A 22,132-nucleotide genomic window follows, 5' to 3' on the forward strand; every position below is an offset into this window, starting at 1 on the left:
ATATTCTATGCATTTATGTTTTAAATGTTTATCCAAATTTCAGAAAATCTTAATTGAGAAAAATTCCACAAATAATACTGGTTCACATTTCTGTTAATTGAACCAGTTTAGCTGCGTGAGGCCTCGTTTCTTCTCCATCTCAAGTTTCAGTCTTCAAAGAAGTCACAATGGTAATGTGGTGCATTTAGTCAAAATTAATTCGCAAAATTTAGCGAATTGTGTTTGCATATATTTTGATTTTATCAGTTTCCTGGTTAAATATTTGGTTTTGAAATCCTTTCCGAATTTGTTTTGTTCTAACTTGTCTGTAAAGATTGTGGTAAAGATAAAATCTCATATTCACTTTTGTTTTAAAATTAGTGTAGAAAGGAAAACAGTTTGCTTTAGGAATGAAGGTATATTGACAGATGGAAAGAGCGTGTTAGCCACTGTACATATTTAACAATATACAGATCAATATACCTTTACACTTAAGTTGTTTTGTGTGATTCTGTAGTAAAAGGAGAAAGTTTTTATGAAATAATGTAATTTCATGTGTGTAAGACTGGTACATTGCAGCTTATTGTACTTATCTAAGTTTATCCCAACTCCCGTAATCTCTCAATCTCTTGTCTTGATTCTGTTGGAGCAATGCATTACAGTAGTACAATCCTTGCACATCATTATTGATTATTTGACATAAACATTAAAGATATTCATTTTTGGGGTATCTTCTTGCTGAGACTTTTTAGAATGAAAAGAAAAGTTTTTTTCAGGAAAATGCACACTACAACAAATAACCATAATGTACTACATCATAATAAAAAATCAGATAGTTAGAGTATTACAGTGCTATTTAGAAGTAAGTCAATATCAATTAGGCCAAAATAAAAAGATTGTATGTTTGCCCAAACGCGACCGACCCGAAAAAAAATCCGCCGACTCAAATTCTTTTTTTGCCGTTTTTTGGAAGAATTTTTTTTTCCGGATATTTTTCAGATGTCGCGCTCTCATTGGTCAATTCAATATTGCTCAAGATAACTCGTACACGGACTTGTATTTTAGAGGGATTTTCAAACGATATTCAAACTTGCTTTGATGCAAGAAATACATAGTCACGTCCTACCGAATTTTCGAGGTATGGTTAAACTATTTCTATATAAATATGAAAATTAATACATATACTCACCACCTAATAAGAACTTCTTCACTCATCGTTTGAATATCCCTCTAAAATACGAGTCACCGTACGATCTTGTTCAACAAGAGCGCATGAATAAATTTGGTGCGCAACATATGATCGAAGAAAGTGTCACCGGAGAGTAAACTGGAAGAAAATGCGTGACAACTTCTAAAATTGTTGCCGATGTTTAAATTTTGCTGGTATTCCTAAAAACTATGGTCCTTTCCCGATCTAATGATACCTAGAGTGCAGGGTTTAACGTCCGAGAAGAATTAATACGAGGCGACCGAAATCGGGAGGTAGCGATTTTTTTGAGTTTTGATTCGGGTACGGGATGTTTCGCACCTAAACATGTTTCGCGCTGAGATGGTTCGCACCTTTTCTGTTTTGCGCTGAGATGGTTCGCACCGCGATGTTTCGCAGCGAATACATTCTTAACAATGAATGATTTATGAAACATGTACATGTAAATGTTAATTTTATGTAGCCGGTGTCGGTAGAATAAACACTGACATATTATGTAAACATAAACAGTAAACACATAGTTTTTTTTTTATCGTAGATATTACAAGAATATAAGTGAATAAGAAAATAAATTTTAAAAAGTCACTTGAGTAGAGCCATATCTTAATTATTTATTTGTATTTGCTGCTTAAAATAGTATAAAAATAAATCCGACAATAAATATGTGTGCTATAAAAAATTACTATTATTTTGCATATACGGAATTTGAGCAAACAATCGTTTGCAAGTTGTTTTAAAAGATACAATTTCCTCTAAACTTATCACTCTGTACAAGTGTGTCCCTGAATATTTATCCCAAATTAGCCTATTCCTTATACAAGGAGTAATGATTCTGCATATAGAACTATATAACGTTATGTGTTATTTATGTGTATTTTTCAGTAATTAGTATGTCATTCTCCAATGACATAATTATTAATTCATAAATATATGGGAACGGAAATTAAATTATCCCCACCTTTAGATCTGTGGTACTTAATTACCTGCAATAACACCCCTATTTTCTTTTTTTTATAAAAATATAGATCTCAAGTGAAAGACGTGCTATAATTGTTATCACAACTCAAATAATACCTCTTGTTCTGAACCTATATAATAAGGCCATAGCTTCAAAGGCTTCATAAAAAACCCAACGAAAACGAAAAAATCATTATACTAGCGGCGCATATATAAATGCAAACACCGTTTCAATGGTTTTTAATAACTTATTTCAATTCTTAAATAGTTTATGATTAATTTTAGAGCAATAATAACACGAGAAAAATATCTTAATACAGCGAGATGTTTCGCTCCGAGGGAGGTGCGAATCATCTCAGTGCGAAACAGAATAGGTGCGAACCATCCCGGATTCTTTGATTCCTCCCTTGTGTATTTTATTGTATAGAGGTGGTAGATATAAAAGGTTGGAAAAACTTCGTGACGAGCCCCCGTGTGTTAACAAAGAAAAATCATACTTGGATGTATTGATGTCCAACGCCAGGCATTTGGCATGCACTAAAAACCCAATTTATTGTTGAATGATTTAATTCAGTATAATAGACTAATACATGTACATACAGGTCTTAAATTCATGGCTTTTGATTGTCTCTACAAAGGTATGATGGTGAAAAAGATATACTCAGTGTTTTAATATCTTCATGCAAATTCTGAAAAAAAAGAAAAAAAAAGAATTTGCCTACCTACCTACCCACACCCAGTCATCATGGGTCGGGTTTGGACAAACGGAAATATTTTTAATTGTGGCCTTACATATAATTTACTGTATACAGGGAAATATTCGCCTCTGTTTTATTTTCATCCATTTTTCCCTTGTTGTAAACGAGTGAATCCAAGACTGTGCAAATTCCAAAGTCTGAATTTATCTCACTTTTAACAACTTTGGGCGAATTCAAGACAAGGCAAAACCACTGCAAGTCGAGAAGGGTGAAAATATCATAGGGTGAAATTCACCCTTTTACAGTATCATTGAATAGTAATGGAATCAACCCTGGGATTGCTGCAGATGATTTGTTAACTGCCATGTACATTGTACAGTGGGCAGCACAAGTTTGACTCAATGTTTATATTGTAGATAGATGTTTTTATTGTAGATGAATTTTAATATTACATTTTTTTTTCTCTCTGTTTTCATGAAATCATTGTTGACAGATAAGAAAAAATGTTTTTAATTTTAAGGTTTCACTTGAAAAAAAAAAATGAAAAACACAGACTTTTAATTATTTTTTTATGTTTCATAAATAATTTCAATTTGTTTTAGTCTCACACAATTTTGCTGGTGCAACCCAACCCACGACCAGACACCAGGACATACTCTGACTATGAGTCCCTGAATGAATGTCTAGAGGGTAAGAAACCTTCGTTAGATATTGAATTCATTTCCATTTATTTTAGAAACAAAATTAACTGAAGCTTTTGATGTCCGATTCATTATATATTGGATTGAACCAAACATGTGGATATTTTGTCCAAACTTTGCTAGCCAGCTGTTTAGGATTCCCTCCACTCCTGAGAGTAGATTGTAAACCCTTGGCAAGCAAAGGTGATATTGCTTAGAGCCATTATTATTTTGACAAGGGCTTGGACTTGCAGTAGGATGTTACTATTCAGTTTGGTCATCAAAACAAGATGTAAAATATTTAAAGCTGCTTGGTCCAATTTCTTTGTTATTATAGTATCAAATAATTTTCCATACAAACCATTTATCTTGGATAGTTATGGACTTTCTCCTATTTACACCAGCAGAATCGGTCTTCTTTCAAAGTTAGAGATATTCAAAGTAAATAAAAATAATTTTTCTTTGAGCAAACGAAAAAACAAACCAAAATGCAAAATGGTATGTTTAGAAAAGGGAACTGTTTGGTTTCGTCCCCCTAATGATTAGGGTTATTCAACCCGCATGCTATGCATCGATTGTAAACAAAGCAAACTTCAGAAATATTAGCGAACAAAACATACACAGGTTTATTTGTAATTTGTCTGAACATTATGACATTTATTTATAGCGATGTCAAAGTCATAATACAACCATACCCGTCTTGAAGTCAGGGGTGAATTTTAACATGAGGCGAAATGACGCGATACCCTATTTATGTCCTTTGTTTTGTTAACAAATTTTGTGCATAATTTTTTTCATTGAAATTTGGCTTAATTGACTAAGCAAACTACTGCAATGTCTGTTATTATACATATACTTAGCAGAACCATCGTTTAAAAACGTGCACAAAATTTGGCATAAAATCGGACCGAGCAGCTTCAACTCATTTCTTCTAATTCGCTAAGAGAAGCTCACTAATATTCATAGACTGTCAAAATTTAGAAGTTTTTTGCCAAAATCTGCTCTGTTGTCTAAATTGACACTATTTATACCCCCGCAAACGAAGTTTAGGGGGGTATATTGGTTTCACCCTGTCCGTCTGTCCGTCTGTCCGTCTGTCCGTCTGTCTGTAGACGCAACTTTGTCCCCCCTATAGAATTTTTTATTACTGCATGGAACAGTTTGAAAATTTGTACATATGTTGAACACCATCTGAAGATGTGCACCTGCAATTTTTTTTAAGATCAGACAAGATTTAATGATTTTATGACAGTTTTCATTTTCCTTATTCTATATATTGTACACTAATGTTGAAAAGTAAGGGAGGTAATCCTTACAGATTTTATTAATTAATTAATAGAAAACACTCTAAAATATATTTATATAAATACATCCAGATGGAGTTTTTTGTCTTTATGTCTTAATTAATAAAAAAAAAATTATTTTTTATAAGTATTCTATCAACTGACAATGCAAAGTTTTTGTTTGTCAGTGATAAATTCTTAGGAGCTAATGAGAACATCAAAGACAAGTGTGGCTGAATTCATTTGTCCCAAGGGAGCCATTATCTGAGCCATGGCTCAGATGGAGCATGTGTTTAGGGGAAATTGATAATCTGTAAAATGGGTGATGGTTTTGGGGCTATTTTAAAACTGTTTCATGTAAACCAAAAGGTCTATCATTATAAGGAAATAAATAATATAATTATTAATAAAGAAGTTAAACTATTTTTAGAGGTTGTTGAAATTTATTTGTCAAGTAATTTGATGTAGTGACCCTATTGGGCATTAATTTAAATGAAATTCAAAATTACTGATATGATTGTAGTGTTTTGGCAATTTTAAAATTGTTTGTAATATTAAATTTTCTTTTTTACATATTTTTACATAGTATGGTAATTATGGTAATGTTTTGGGAGTTTATTAAATTTAACAAACTCATCAAAGAAAATCATAGTCCTATGGGATCAATTTTCTGATATGGAGTTCAATTGTGCCATAGGAGAAAATGAGGAAAATTTGAAACAACTAATTGCATCTGTCAAGACTCTTATTAGAAAGATATTGAAAGTTTTATCAACAGAAGAGCATTGCTTGGCTACCGGTATTTCTATTCACTGCAAAGGGAGGGGTTATTGTCATTTTGTTGGTTTTTCCTTAAATCAATTAAATTAAAAAAATATATCATCAAAAACATACATTTGTAAATGTATTGCTGTTATAGATATGTTTTTACAGTGAAATTCTGACAATTTTGATTTTAATTTTTCTTTGTTAACTTTTTTTTTTTTTTTTTTACAATTCTAGAATTTTTTTTTTTATGTGTTCCAAACTTTAATTATTATTCAATTCAATTATTTGTCCCATTTGAAATTAGCCTAGCGGGGGTATTAGTCCCATTAGGACAGTTCTAGTTTTCAACTGAAATATACTTCCCTTGATAAAGCCGGACAAGTGTCATTGTGGTAATTAAATTTATTCATATCTATTAGCCAATGACTGGACAGTCAACCATGACCCGCCTTAATCATATCAATGGTTATCACATACTGGCAAAAAATCCATGCTCTAAATCAACTTGATCCAAGACAAGTGAAGAATTTCAAGTAAAAGGAGAACTAGCATAAAATTTATTAAATTGATAGGTTTACAGGTTATAATTAGGTATGTATGCATCATGAATTGCAATTTTCTAATTTTCAAGGCATCTGCAAGATATACGAGGAGCATCTGAAGAGGCAGAATCCTGATTGCCCCTCAATCACTTACGACATTTCCCAGCTGTTTGACTTTGTTGATCAGCTGACAGACCTGAGCTGCTTGGTGTAAGTTTCTTTTTTAATCCAATACCTTTCCAACTGTACATGTACTCTGCGCTGCCTGGTATAATATGGTGCATCTATTCTTTACTGCCTGGTGTAAGTTTTATGTATCTGTAAATGTTCACTGCGTTGCGTGGTGTGTCATATACCTTTACATGTACCGTACTTAATGCTACAAATCAGTTGCTGAAGATTTACATCTACAATTTATGAATTAAAAAGATATGTGCTTTTCCTTATTGCAGTTACCAGAAAAATCAAGGCAGCTATGCTCCCCACAACAAGGACTGGTTAAAAGAGAAGATCTACATAATGCTGAGAAAGCAGGCAGGTCGCTAATTCCACTAGGAATGTGGTGCAGTAATGACAGAGACATTATGATTTCATCTACCATTATCATAGTTACCCATGTAGTATCAATTTATGTTGACATTGCCTTGTTGTTGCAACACATTTCTTCATTGATTTTACAAACTTATAGTGAAGCATTATTTTGTTTATGATTTAGTTTTAAAGATGAGGTACTGTAATTATGTGTATACTGTAGATTTCATGTTTTGTTATTTTGTTGATTTTGCAACACAGGGGCTGAGGGATAGTCATTACCATTGAATGTCTGGTAGAATCAGCAATTTTTAGTCTTAACAATTCTGTAAAATTTCATCATGTTTCAGACATAAAAAGATGATACTCTTTCTCTTGAAAAATATTAAATTTGCAAATTACATTGAAATTAATTTACCTTAAAATCAGTTGATTTATTGTACAATTCTATGTCATTGTATTTAAATGAACTGGCATCAATTTGGATGAAGTGTATGGGTGTTTTGAAAGAATTTTACTTTGTGAAGCAGTTACTGTTTGGAAAATATGTTTCAAAATAAATTTTTTTTCTTAAGGCCTATTTTGATTATTATTCAAACAATAAAACGATTTCCTTAGTAGTTTATCCAGGCATGAAAGTAGTAAGCATTGTAGAAAAAATGCAGCTACCTTTAATATACATGTATTCTATTTAAACTACTGTTACTGATAGAAACATATTAGTTATTATGCCCCCCTCTTCCAAGAAGGGAGGGCATATTGCTTTGCTGCTGTCGGTCGTCCACCTAGTTTCCATTTATTTTCTTCGCAGAGGATAAACATATTGAAATGAAATTTGGTATACAGGTTTATCATGATAATATCTAGGTCAAGTTCGATATTGGGTACGATTGAGCCATTTTCGACAGAGTAATGGCCCTTGGACGTAGAAAAATTCCAGTTATTTACGTTCATTTTCTTTGTGAATGTTTCCAAGGGAGGGGGGCGTAAGTGTTTTACAAACATCTCATGTTAAATAATGTACTAGTACATGTATTTACTGTAAAAGTGGTTATTTACCAGTGGGGAAATTTACACTAGTTACCTGGTAGGCTTAAAATCGTGCAAGATACCGTAAAAAAAAATCAAAACATTAGTATGGTAAATCACGCATCCAATTATTTAAAACCCATTTGTATTGTTTTACAGTAGAAATGGTACTTAACCTCTTTTGTAAATAACCACTTTTACAGTAAATTTCTTTTCGAAAGTCTTCTTAAGATTATTTATCCTGGAGGAATAAATTTAGTTGCTATCCATTACATTTAAGTGTAATAATTTAATGAAAGAACTTGAATATAAACTTAAAAGCAATTTATACATGTTTATATACAAATCAAAAGTCCCATCAATTCAAAGAAATGTAGCACTATATATATATGTATGCATGTATATGATCTATAAAACTGGTCTTTACTGACCACCTTTTTCAAAGCTACATCATGCAGTTAATAAGGGCTCCACTCTGCAGGCGCCCTTATAGCGACAAAATGTTTGTTCACCACAATAAAATGAGGCAATGTTATGTGACTGCCATCTATATTTTTTTTGTTATCAAGTAGCAAATTATAGACAGCAAAATGACAGCCATCATGTCTTTTCCATATTTCTTTTTTCCATCTATTAATATACAAAATGAAGGTTTACCGGTATACTTTGCCATATCTTCAATGAAATAGTCCATAACAAGGCCAATATGTAATGTTATTATCTCCCACTGACCCTATCTGGCATATACTTCACATAAAAAGTGATCATTGGGTTAAGACTGTGCGATGACCTTTAACCAAGGTTTGATGTCAAAGGTTGGGGTCATCAAAAATCTATAAATCTGGTTTTTGGCCATTAACCCAATCTTGCTAAGACTATAACAAAAGTTTGCCCATGTGAATCAGCTGTGCAGTGACCTTGAGTCAAGTTTATATGTACCATGGGTCAAGGATGTCTGACATAAGTTTGAAATCCTTGTAAGGACCCTCTTTTTAGCTCACCTGAATTGAAGGTTCATGTGTGCTATTTAGCTTCCCTAAGCTGAAAGCTGGTGACATCGTCTGATCACATTTTGTCTGTTGTCTATGTGTCCGTAAGATTTTTAAATATTCAAAATAAGTCTGTAGCTGTGCAGTTAAACAACTGTTGTAAGAGATTAAAATGCATTGTCCTGTTCTTGTATGCTTACTTTTCAAATAAAATGACATGTAGAATGTCATACCATGGTATTTTTTGCTATCTGTTGGCACCATTTTAGGCAAGTTTAAGGCAGAAACAAGCCAGTTCAAGAAATTTTTACATTCTTATCCTCAAATATACTAGATGGCAAATTTCCCCTTAAACTTTCTTTCAAGTTCTTTTCTGGACAGATATCAAAGAAACACATGTATATCTGAAAAGATCATTCCTAATGAATTTCAGATCACCAGGTCAATACTCTAGCTATACTTTTAGATGTTCTCTCATTATTATGAAAAAACCTTGATAAAACTTGCAGTGCCAATAAGACCAAACCGGACAGAAAGTTAACTCAACTTAACCCTGGGCTTACTTTCGAGGTTTACCAGAGTAAACTCAAAATTCATTTTGACACAGAGTAAATCCGATCTAAAGTATACCTCTGAAAGCAGATGTTACATGTGTTTTTGGAATATACATGGGGTAGCCAGGAATTCCATGCATTAAGATGGTAGTGCATAAAGTGAACCCCAAAAACAAACCCCGGGCAAGATGGCAAGTTTATGCAAATCAAGATACAGGTGATAAACATAACTGTATGTGTGAATTTGTCAAAAGCTTCATCACTTGAAAGTTTGTGTTTCTTAATCACTGCTGGTATCATTATAACTGAAAATGGACCATTTTGATCAGACTGCATTTCAATGCATTTGACACTAAATATTGGATTTAAAGAGGCTATAAGAGGTTTTTTTTTTTAAATTTCTTTGTGATCAAGCATAAATTGTACCTTCAAATGATGTTACCAACTACTCCATCAAGTATAACACTAAGTTATATATGTAACCAATGACTTTTATTTATACAAGACATGAATACAGTGTACTGCAAGCATATTTTCTCTCTTTTTTTTTTATCAGAATGATAACTAAAATATGTACACTTCAGACCAGTTTACTAAAAAAAACCATAATACACTGTATTAGAATTTATATAAAGACTGTAAGGTTCATTTTTAGTGGGAAAAAAAAATCTTTCCAAACTACATACACGAACATGTAAATTAAAACATGCATTTCCTTATCAACATGTGATTCAAACCCATAATGACCTTTAAAAATACTATTGATGGTTTAAATTTAATAGCTTTTAATATCAATAAATTCATGATTTTATTTATCTGGTATTTTTTTTTAGCTATTAACATATTATGACCATTTTTTAGATACAAAAGTATGACAAAATTGCACATAAATCATAAGTCTTGATGAAATACTACAAAATCATAATACATGTACCGGTAGTATTAAAACTGGCCTATTTACATGTACCTTACACGTGAATGTAAAATACATATCAACATCAATACACGATTTCTTCAATAGAAAAAAAAAATGAAAATCTATTATTTTTTTTTTCAATAAAAAAACCCCCATAAAACAATTCTCAAACTTGCAAAATTTAAAATTTATGTTCATGCTGTACAATCTCATAAAACCTGCAAAAAAGTTTTAAAAAAAAAAAAAATCCCAGTTTAGAGAAAGAGCCAAAGCTCAGTTATTAATGGAAAAAAAACATCCATTTTTATTGATTATTCATTATAAAAGCTCTAAATTGTCCAAAAGTAGAATGACAGAAGTTCAATAAAGCTGACATCTTAATCCAATATAATTAATTCACAACCAGAAATAATTGTTCATTAGCTTTTCATGGAATTAAAGAGAAAAATTTGCTCTGATTTTTTTCTTCATACAAATCATTTACTAAGTAATTCCTAAAGTATGCAAGATGTTATTTTTTTTCTTCTTCTTACCAATGGTTTCTAGCAAAACATACAGCTTTAAGTAATTCATGCCCATAAAAAAGGTGGGGAATCAACAATAAATGCTCCATTTTGTGATCATCTACATGTACAATTATTTCAAACACCCATAACTTATGCATTGTCTTCAATGCTTAGCTCAAATCCCTCAATTTCTGAAAACTCTGTGTTCATCTTTTCCATCCACTCATCAACTTTGGCATTCTGAAATAAACAGCAAAATTAACTTAACTCTTGAGGAATAAAAGGATATATATCTTATTTATCAAATATACTAATTAAATCCAATAAAGGGTCTTACATTGTCAAAAAAAAGGCTTTGGTAGACAGAGCTCTACATGTTTTTGTAAACAAATTGAAAATTCATGATACAATAGGTTATGTTTATGAGCAAAAATATTTGGAACTATACTTTGATATAATTCTATCGAGTACCAAGTCAATGCAAAGTATATGATGACAAGACACAGTAATCTATACATGTACTTGTACATACTGCTTTCATTGTTTTCTTTTTCTCCAGTTTCCTTTTTGCAGGTTTGTATGACTTCTGAAAACTCCTGTTGACAGCTAAATCTGAGGGAGAAAATGTTAAACATTGAACTTGAACTCTAGCCATATAGATTTTGTTGTATTTTAAATTTATATAAGAAAATAGTCCAAAATACATTTCATCAGGTCAATAACAGTTGAATCTAAACTGAACAGAAAGTCCAATGTCTTTGACCATTTGACTGAACATATCATTAGGGGATTTAATTTTTACCAAAACATTATCATTAATCAGTATCAAAATGATTCATTATAAACTACAAGCTTTAAGGTATCGAAATAAAAGTAAAACTCTGTCCAATAAATAATGCATATTAATATGGAAAACAACATTTAAAGTTAAACCAACCTTCCTCTGTAGTAAATAACTCAATGTTCTGGGCTGTATTTTTGTCAATGTCTGTCATGCTGTCATCAAACGTCAGTTGGTGGGTAATGGAGTCCATAGAGGCGTAGTCAGAGAGGGGAGTAACAGGACCACTGGTGGAAGTCTTCTTCACAGGGGACACATTCAGTGAGGCTGGGTCACGATACGCATTCAGAGAAGTCTGAATGGGAACCATTGAAGGGTTAAATGGAGTGGACACAGCCCGGGCCTTGAAATCTTTCTCTGCCACAACGTCTGGTGAAAGAAACATTCCGCTGTCTCTCGACTTTTCTTTCTTCAATAGCTTGTCTTTTGAAGTTGGAGTTACCTTTTTAATCTTTGGGGATTTTACAGATTGTGTTGGAGGAGGTTCTTGCTTTCTCTTTCTAAGCTGTCTCTGGGAACCTTCAACATTGTCAACTTCAAGTCTCTGTAGGGAAACCACTGGTGTAAAACTTGCTGGAATTATTTCAGAAACATTTGGAGAAAACGAAACATTCTTTCCTTTCAAGCTTGATCTTATAATTGGACTTTCAATACTGTTTGTATGCAATACTGGACACGTGTCCATGGGTGAAGACTGTGACGGCGGTACTTTCTTATTTCTGGCTTTTTTGGGGACACTACTTTTGTTTTCAACTTTAGATGTGATTTTGGGAGGTGAATTTTTTGATTTGGCTGATTTCGACTTTGACACTGTAGTCTTTATTGGAGGTGACCGTTTCCTCTTGGTTTTTGACTGTTTGAGAGATGATGTCATGGGTTCTGGATCCTCCTCATCGAAGTCATACAGACTGCTTTTGCTCTTGGAGGAGACACTGGTTGTGGTGTCTGATCCATCAGGACTGGTATTTTCCTCATCTCCATCATAAGCTTTATCTGGACTCTAAAATTGATGGATTTACATGTATATCAAAATAGATTCAAATATAGAGTTAAATTATTCAAGAGCACAATAATTCATTATTTTTAGCATATCCTCATTAGCATAACGAACATGTGCAACCATTAACAACATTAAGATGAGTTCCTGCTGTTGGGATTAAACTGTTTCTCTTTTCAAATATAACTTTGCATATTAAAGACATGGAACTTTTACATTACAGTAAGAAATGTTTTTATAGTCTGTCACAAGATATATGGATTTATGAAGCACATTTGAAAGATTTTTAATAAGAATACAAATACCTGTGAAAGAAATGCAATTGAAATCAATGAAAGGGAAAATATTTTGGATATTTTTCATTCACACATTATTTTTCATTCGGAAAAAGTCACAGGAACAAAAATTGATTTCTTGAATATGGAGATTTTTAATTGGGAATGTTGACATTTTTTTTTCCATTCCATTTCCTGTGGTATTTACAAATATCTTGGGATAGAGTATAGTTTTAATCTGCTCGTATGAATGAGCCAAACACAGAGATTTTGACTGTAAGCACCCTTTTTCTCTATATTTTTTAAAATCGTGATCATTTTTCACTCTTTTTAAATGCTATCTTGATTTATTATTGTTCTGCTATGCAAAGTTGGTTGTCAAATCTTTTTCATAGCAATAACAAAAACTATAGTCATACCCTTTTACTTCTTGCTTTGGTACTTGCAGGTTTCTTTTTGGGGTCATCTGTACTCTGTTGACAAAAAGTTTTTATAAAAAATGATATTCATCCATAATTTAAAACTGAATTTTCAATGTATAAAACACAACCTTGATATATCATGTAATAATCAGTAATATAACAAAATTTAAACATACCAGGTATTTTTGGGACAACTTTGTTATAATTTTCAGTGTTTTTGAGTACTCTGATTCACTGGAGGAGGATTCTTCTGAAAAATAAAATTATCATCATGATCAACGGTATAAGTTTAAGGTCACAAATAGCTGCAGATCTGTGGCTCTCTGGTTGAAAAACCAGATCACAGTGTGCACTTATGTAACCAATTTTTCACTATTTGTGTAGATTAATTCACCCAAATTAATGTGGTATGAGACATTTGTTGATATAAATATGAATGAAAGTACATTATAATCAAATTACTTTCACTGGTTTAGAATTTTTAAATTTGACACAAAGCATATGTTTTAAAAATTTTTGTAAACATAAAAATTGTAAAATCCCAGGCCAGATTAAAACTCATGACCTAGTTACAGATTCGTAGCTAACCGTCTAACCCACCGTGTTACACTGTTAGGTAGCAATTCTGGGAAAGGACCTATTTATAAAATTACACTCTATTTTAATGTTTATTTCGATAAATAGTTTGCCATAACCTGGAAGTGTCCCACCTTAAATAATACAGGTTCAACCTGGAAATGCGTTTCTAACAAATTTAGAAGGTATACAATGAACATTGTCATGCGCGGATCCAGAAAATTTTTCCAGGGGGGGTCCGAAGGATAATTGTGTTTGCCAGGGGGGGTCCGAGGCATATTTTCGTGATAATTTTACTATGTAAATTTAATAAATTTTCATTTTCCAGGGGGGGTCGGGACCCCCCCGACCCCCCCTCTAGATCCGCGCATGATTGTTAAGTTAACATTTTATCACTGGGCTATAAATTTCTATCTATAACTAAATAAGCCAGTAAACAGGTACAAATGTAAATGTATGGCTAGGGAATGTAAGGCATGTACATATATATGTGTATCTATACATTACACTTAACATTTCTTCTGAGCCTATGTTATAAAAAAAAAAAATGATAAATGTGTCAATGAAATTATCTTGGAAAATATCCCTTTCAACTATTTCAATAGCACTTCTTTCACAGGTAAGTGTATTTTTATTAAAAATCGTCCAAACGTGAATCCAAAATATCTTATTAGAGAAGTTTCATATCATCCTAGCCGTACATTGCATTTACTTGTTCATTGATAGAAATTTAGAGGCCATGTATTGTGAACTTCACAATGCAATGTTTACTGATATGCATTGATAATCTGGTTACGGGATGTTCTATGCATAATGAGAGCAAATATTTTTTCTGTCGCATTATTACGCTAAATTAAACTTCGCTGAAGTCACGTACCTGTTTTGTTACCTTTGAGCGTACTCTGTCTGGTCTTTCTCCGCGTTGTCATTTTGCACGGACTTCGCGTTTGTTTTGAAACTTCCGCGCTCCTATGATGCGCATGCGTAAGATCGCATACTAAACAAGTCATTCGTATAATATTTCGAACAAATTCTCAATGCACAAACAAAACTGATAATTTAGAGAAAAAAAAATTTATTTATCAAAATTTACACATATTTTATGACATCTTTACACAAATATATACACTTTAAAACTCTTGATAACCATTTCTTATATTACAATCTTTCTCATAAATACCAATACTTATATGACAATGAATCTATACATTACATTTAACATTTCTTCTGAGCCTATGTTAATTCTTTAATCTTTACAACTTTTAATGATTCGTTCTCCGAAATCAAACAAAAGTTTAGACAAACTATGGCTCAATTTAGATTTAACCTAACAGTCTTTATTATCAATTGAAGCAATGTTGAGCTTCTTGTTTCTTTATCTTTCATAATAACAGACATTATAGTGAAAAATTAAATTTAGACCCCTGGTACATTCACAATGATTCAAAATGAGAATATGGTACATGAAAACTCTCATCTGTGATTCTTACCACTTTTTTCTTATTAACAGCACAATATGTTTCACCCAAAGTTCTTTGATCTAATCTTAAATTTGCACTATTTGTGTGAAAACAATATGATCTAGACTAAATGTTCACTTCTATATTATTTATTTGACTTTATTTTTTTTTTTTTAAATGACGATTGCTTAAAACACATTTTAAAACACATTAACATTTCAAAAAGTGCTCATACAGTGATGAAAATTATTCACAAACAATAGGCAGACATTTTAGAAAAAAGTTATGTTTGTAGAATTATCCCTCCAATAATTCTTTTCATTCTATGCTCTGTAAACTGTCCTTTTCTTTCAAACTGATGTTTGTCTGTAGTTCTTGGTCTCAATGATCTTCTTGCCACACATGGCACATATTCCTGAAACATTGATTATTCTATCTCATAAACACATTACCAAACACTTGATCAAATTTAGTTCTTGCTTCAAAAAATTCTTATGTATGAATCATATATATCTTCAGGCCACAAACTTATACAAGTTTCAGAGTTGGACCTAGATCTAGATGTTTAGACATAATTTTTGCAATTGAAGAAAAAGGAAAAAAAAAGGGGGGGGGGGATAAAAAACAAGTTTTCAAGACATTTCCTTATAAAATGAATTCAACTATTAAAACAACTTTTTCCAAAAGCAATAAAATATGCTACCTTTCTTGTAGGCACATCCTAAAAAGAAAAAGACAGAAATTGTTAAGATATTGAAAAGTGAACATACATGTATTTTAAATAGTTTGAGTATACAAAAATTAAAACATAAAACTGTTTACCTGAACCTAGATCTATAGCAAATATACATTGTAGTGTGTACACAATTTGTAAAGAAAAAATTTAATAAGCTAATAATGTGTGGTAATTTTGCACGTGACGTGAATTCATAACAATCACGAAAAAGTGTTTTGAAAAATTTAAAGTTTTATAAAAGGTAAAATAGTAATATGTAAAAATAAAAAAACAAAAAAAAAACACCCTAAAGCAGTACAACACCCAAAAGGTTTTAATAAATGTACACACAAGAATATGAGAATAATTAAAAAGTTATGGCATCAAAGAATTATAATCGAAAAGTATTACTTTGACATGTACTTAAAAATTGTTCTTGAAGATACAATCAGAAGTGTACAGAACAGGCCCCCATTCCCCTTGGCAATGTTAAATCATCTTTTTATGACATCATGTATTTCTGAACAAACTCAACTGTACTTGTTGTAATAGATGAAGGGAATTATAACAAGTAGGCTAAAACTTGAGACCTTATGGTTTAAAACCAGTGTTCTTCCAACCTAGCTAGATGGTTAACCCATAGGCTAGGGCTTTTAAGAGTGTGACAGTACTAAGCTTATCATACACACTATAGCTAATATACGTTTTCTTTTGAGATTTCTATCCCTTAGAAATCTCACACGAGACTCTTCAATCCACTCCACGTGGGTTATTTTGTTAGACACTAAGAGATTAGAAGAATGTCCACAAGTAAGCTCAAACTTTATCCCTTCTATGTTAAAACTCAATGCTCTAGCAATTAAACCAATGCCTTAGGGGGGTTAGGCCTGTCCTCTTACATATGTGGATGCAATATTTCTTTCTTTAATTTTTTATAAACTTACCTTGACAATAATGTGAGCCAGATTGATGTACAGAAGACTTACAAATCCTGCATTTAGTGAAAGTCTGGTATGGAGTAAACCTAGAAAATTAATACAAACACTTGTACTAAAAGTTATCACAAATCTTTTCTTTTTATTCATAAGATCATTAAATACATGTATTTATTATATATCTTTATTCTTAATGTATTTATACATATATACCACACTCAAATAATACCTGTTTTTCTTTGATGTCAAAGCTTTGTTTTCATTGACCACTCTTCCTCCGCTTTCTGTAAATTGATGAAATATTAAACTGAATATATTATATATAATAAATATATATATCATACTCTGTCCCAAGATATCCTCACATAATGCTTTACTTTATTATTTGATATTCATAAATATTGATATCTCAGACCTCTAACAATGTTCATTCAATAATTCATAAATATGGAAAAACGAAAGATTTCTTCTTTGAAATGCACGAACATTCTAGCTTGTCAGATTTCAAAACACAACTAAAAATAAATGGTCTGTGGAGGTTTATATTACAACAAGGACATAAATAATAATGAGATAGGCAACTCCTGGTGAAATCACCCCTTATCTGATTTCGTAGGTTAATTTCAACTTCATATATCTGTGATGTTACCAGATACAGTAAAATTCGGTTATAGCGAGGTCCTACAGACTGATGGATTTACTTCGTTATATCCGCAATTCGCTATTCCGTATAACAAATTTGTAATAATTTCTACATGTATAGCAAATTTACTATATACATGTATTCTTAGACCAGACCATAATTTTTGCTAATTGAGGCTTAGAATAAAAATACATTACTTTGATACCTTTAATAATTGGATTGTAAGTAAAAAAAATTATATGAAAATAAATTCATTCTTGAACTATTATGTTAAAGGGTAGTGCAAACTTTTTTAAATTGTAAAAACATTCGTTATAAAAGAGTTAAATTTTGTTATAATTCACATCTAGGTGACTCAAAATAAGTTCGCTATATCCATAAATTCGTTATATCCAAATTTGTTATAACTGTAAAAATCTGCAAAGATTTGTTAAGAATTTTACAGGGGACTCAAAAAGACTTCGCTATATCCAAGAATTCGCTATATATCCGTGTTCGTACTAAACGAGTTTTACTGTATATGAAATGAAATGTACCTTTAACAAACTATCTTAAAATTATTCTAGAATTTTTATCTATACTATATAACCCTAATCTGATCATAATTACATGTACGACAGGGTGCTTAAAATCCCAACACCCATATTTGCTCCATTTCCGTGATTCCCTGAAAATTGATGTTTATTTTCTTTATATCTAATTTATTTTACAATTACATGTAGATGATTAAAATCTTATGAAAATATCCCTTTTGCCAAGAGGAAATAATTAATTTTATCTAATCAATACCTTATACAAATAACAAAATGACTCTCAATTATTTCCTTTGAGACAGTCCGAATGGTTTGATCACCACACAAGATAGCTTAATTAGTAAAACAAATGACTGCAGATTTAGAGGCTTGGGTTCGAATTCTGGTCAGATCTGATATTATTTCTCCAATCCAGTTAAACTTGTGTCAAAGAAGAAAAGTGATCATCAATATAAAATATGAATAACAATTATGAACAAAATATACCTGTTGTATTTCTGGCCCCTGATTTCCATGGATCAGGTGTAATAACTTTCCCAAGCTTCTTTTGACCTACAAATACATCATACTATCTTTTCCAAACAAATATTTTACTACAATAATCATTTTATAAACAAAACATACCAAGAACTTTTAATCATTTTTGTTTCGTACAAATAACATAATATCTGTTATTCTTTAATTATGTCGATTTCAAAAATATAAGCCAATACTAATTAGTTATTGCTACAAAACGTTTTACCTACATTTTTCACAAACAACTACAAAACGTCTTACTTACATTTTTCACAAACCATTTTCACAACAATAATAAACAGCAGGAAATGTCAAGTAGAAACATAATATAAAAATTGGGAAATGTAAAATGCGATATTCCGGGAGATAACTACATAATGTGTGAACCTGAAGCAGTTCTGATTATACAAACAGGAGGTAAAACATTTTAAATCTAATCTGAAATTTTATTTTTTGCTAGTGCAGCTTAGTCGGTAGATATTAAAGCCAATTTTATTCCGTAATTCATATTAGAGTATTTTAGAATAGGGCACATGTCACGTGCATAGTCATGTGTCTGAAATGAATGAGGGCGGATAGGTTCTGTCAAATCACTGGAATCGGAATGTGTAATTTTCAGAATTTTTTGAGTGTGCATGGGTACATTATATATTTCTCAAGTTATTTAACATTATAAAAGTAAATTTCAATACAGTTCCAGCACTTTTTTCTCCTCTCTTCTATAAGCTGTTTTCTATAAAAAAAAAAATATGCATGTCTTTGACTGACCTACGCTGTACACCGTCTCAGTGCCGACAGAATTTAAATTACTTCATATAAAAAAATCAATCGCGGTTTGTTTTTTTCAAATGACCTGTTTTACAAAGTTGTATTTTAATTAATAGCCGTGCCTTTAAATTAAGTCAAAATATAAATGTTTAGTTCTTTTTTAAACATAAAAAACACAGTACAATCGAACACTCTCTCAGTCGAGAAATCGAGTCCACAAATCAACGAGGCACACACGTATACTACCAAGCACGGTATGACAATATGATTTGTGATATCAGTACAGAAAAATACACACAAACAAACATTTTTCCCCATCAGATACGGATTTATCAGACCGATTTATAAAATGAAAAATGTGTTAAAATCGGAAACATTTTTTTTTTAGAAAGTAAAAAATAATATTTTGTTCAAACGAGTTAGAATATCTCGTTATGTAACTTGCCATAACGAAGAAGATATCTCGTAGGGACGATTTAAAAAAGTGCATGTATATGTATATAACTATATATTCTCTTTTTTAATAACTTTATCAAAGTGTTAATTTTTCGAATAATTAAATATTATATGGTGATTTTGGCCGTAGTGTGGTCAAATCTAATAAAGCCCTTCGTAATTAAATTATGTAAAATAAGTAATAAGGAATTATTCTTGAATACAGTATTATGTGATAATTTCGGCCGTAGCATGATCAAATCCAATCAAGCCTTTCAGGCTTGATTGGATTTGACCACGCCCCCACCAAAATTATAACCTCATGCAAAGAATGATTCCTTATTCCCTAATCAATCGTTATATAGAAAGATTTATTCAACGCGTTATATAGCAAGTCAAACACGCATAAGTTAGTCGTTTAACATCTCACAAAATTATTTTATTATCTCATTATAATACCGCCTCAAAAATGAATTTATCTTGCTTAACTTTAAGCATATATAGGAAGACCTTTTCTCTTGTTAAACTGTTTTATATATAAATATACAATATTTTCTAGATCTGCACATGTTCAAATCCTGGTAAAAGAAAGTATTACATGTATCGTTTGAATGATGTATATGCTTACAATTTAAATATTTCCAAGTTAGTATTACCATTGCAAGAAATTCAAAAGAAAATCATTTTCATTGCACAACACAAGTATACAATATCTATTTTTTTTTTCAAGGAACAATAGATAAGGACTATCCTAAAACCAACCTGGGGTACGCATTTGAGATCGCGCAGCCTGCCGTGCAGCGGATTCTCCCCCGGGCTAGGGTGGGGCCTGACTCTTGTCACGTGATGTCTGTGTGTCGGAAAGACAGCCAAGACCTAAGGGATCATGACAGGTACACGCCAGTATATGTGAAATATACACGTATTTGGTGAGGATCAAACCTGCATGCAGTGAAAGTGGGATTTTATTATGGTCATTTAACTTGAAACGTGCGTTATCGATAACACAAGTTTGCAATAACACCAGTTTGCAATTAAAAAAAAAGATGACATATATATTTGCATAGTATATTTTTTGTTCCATCTAATACTTGCATATACTTGCATATAATACAAAATAATACAAATACACATGACAGTGTACGTTTAAGTATGTTCAATCATGTTTTCAAACAAAGTATACGTGAATGCAAATACCGGTATTTCTTTTTTTATCCTCAGAGAGAAGTTAGCGAGCACGTGCATCGATGCTCGTTCGACGAGAATTCTTATCACCCACGGAACGGATTCTATGATAGAGACAGCAGCCTACCTGTCCAAGAGGGTCACAGACAAAACCATCGTCATCACCGGAGCCTTCCTCCCCGAAACCTTCAAAGCGACGGACGCCGATTTCAACGTGGGCTTTGCTCTGGGAGTCCTCACTACGCTGTCGGTGACCGGGGTGTTTATTGCGATGAATGGACAGGTTTCACTGTGGTCTAAATGTACGCGGAATCCAGACACTGATATGTTTGAGGGAACATTATGAAGATGTTGAACATAATGTATTTTATGCAATGGATGAAACAGTAATGAACGATGATATACGATAATTTTAAATTCGAGCGTTAAATTCTACGCAATATGATGCAAGTGCTGGACTTTGTTGATCATTTGGTAAAAATCTATTATTCTGTTAAAGAAAAATTCAAGAGGGCTGGGGAATAGGTTCTATTGTTAACTGTGATTCTACTTACCATGTATGGAAAATACATTAATAATGTTATATTCTTTAAAGAATTTATTTAAGTACTAGGAAGTTTTTGAGATATGGGGCATGTTTTTCATTATAGCAGCCCTTTCCCCCAAAAATCCTTTTTTTCTGTCTAATATATCTTGAATACTCTCCAGACCCAAAATCCGTATACTTTCATTCATATGTGATTTACATGCATGTCCTACTGAAATGCATTTAAAGTGTTACCCCTTTCCATCTTTTTTGTCATAATTAATCATTAAATAATCATAATTTCCCCATAATTAATGCTTCCTTCAGAGGCATTTTCAATTTTTTTCAGATATGGAGCTCAGTTGTGTATATATCTTTTTACTGATCAGCTAAATCAACCTATCTCAGAAGAATTATATGAACTCTCAGTAGGTGTTATTCCTTTTAACATTTACCTACGATAAATAACCAAAACGATAAGGCTTTATACACGTGTATGAATAGAATGACTGCATATTAAAATTGTACAAGAATTATAATGAACAATTTATAAAATATTCTATTCTGAATTTTGAGGATCCTTTACAGGGTTGTGTTTTATACTCAGGTGACCACTAAGGCCTATTGGCCTCTTGTATACAAAGTATAGTACTTGCATAAATGAGA

The 22,132-nt window shown here is 31.8% G+C and overlaps 4 protein-coding genes across 5 annotated transcripts; 2 read left to right on the forward strand and 2 right to left on the reverse strand.

Annotated features, from left to right (window-relative positions):
• The first annotated feature begins 14 nt into the window (after nucleotides 1–14).
• LOC105323686 (enhancer of rudimentary homolog) lies at nucleotides 15–7,220 on the forward strand. The gene is made up of 4 exons (XM_011422760.4): nucleotides 15–170; nucleotides 3,444–3,531; nucleotides 6,204–6,324; nucleotides 6,567–7,220. The coding sequence occupies exons 1-4, from the start codon at nucleotides 168–170 to the stop codon at nucleotides 6,658–6,660; spliced, it is 306 nt and encodes a 101-aa protein (XP_011421062.1). The 5' UTR covers nucleotides 15–167; the 3' UTR covers nucleotides 6,661–7,220.
• Nucleotides 7,221–9,694: 2,474 nt separating this feature from the next.
• On the reverse strand, nucleotides 9,695–14,780 carry LOC105323685 (probable serine/threonine-protein kinase dyrk2). 2 transcript variants are annotated; one of them, XM_011422758.4, is made up of 6 exons: nucleotides 14,628–14,780; nucleotides 13,351–13,424; nucleotides 13,172–13,225; nucleotides 11,577–12,480; nucleotides 11,172–11,251; nucleotides 9,695–10,879 (listed from the first exon to the last, which is right to left on the reverse strand). In XM_011422758.4, exons 1-6 carry the CDS (start codon nucleotides 14,758–14,760, stop codon nucleotides 10,790–10,792), a joined length of 1,335 nt encoding a protein of 444 aa, XP_011421060.3. In that variant the 5' UTR covers nucleotides 14,761–14,780; the 3' UTR covers nucleotides 9,695–10,789. The 2 variants fall into 2 exon arrangements, with proteins under 2 accessions (XP_011421060.3, XP_011421061.4); XM_011422759.4 differs by having other exon boundaries at nucleotides 14,640–14,745.
• A 538-nt stretch (nucleotides 14,781–15,318) lies between these two features.
• Nucleotides 15,319–18,965, reverse strand: LOC105323684 (cysteine-rich PDZ-binding protein). Its single transcript, XM_011422757.4, has 6 exons — nucleotides 18,818–18,965; nucleotides 18,523–18,588; nucleotides 17,090–17,144; nucleotides 16,870–16,949; nucleotides 15,914–15,931; nucleotides 15,319–15,625 (listed from the first exon to the last, which is right to left on the reverse strand). The coding sequence occupies exons 1-6, from the start codon at nucleotides 18,831–18,833 to the stop codon at nucleotides 15,561–15,563; spliced, it is 300 nt and encodes a 99-aa protein (XP_011421059.1). The 5' UTR covers nucleotides 18,834–18,965; the 3' UTR covers nucleotides 15,319–15,560.
• On the forward strand, nucleotides 18,910–21,816 carry LOC105323683 (probable L-asparaginase periplasmic). The gene is made up of 3 exons (XM_011422754.4): nucleotides 18,910–18,969; nucleotides 20,486–20,648; nucleotides 20,977–21,816. The coding sequence occupies exons 1-3, from the start codon at nucleotides 18,930–18,932 to the stop codon at nucleotides 21,284–21,286; spliced, it is 513 nt and encodes a 170-aa protein (XP_011421056.1). The 5' UTR covers nucleotides 18,910–18,929; the 3' UTR covers nucleotides 21,287–21,816.
• The last annotated feature ends 316 nt before the right edge of the window (nucleotides 21,817–22,132 follow it).

This window comes from Magallana gigas, chromosome 6 (assembly GCF_963853765.1).
Source record: "Magallana gigas chromosome 6, xbMagGiga1.1, whole genome shotgun sequence".
Lineage (NCBI taxonomy): Eukaryota > Metazoa > Mollusca > Bivalvia > Ostreida > Ostreidae > Magallana > Magallana gigas.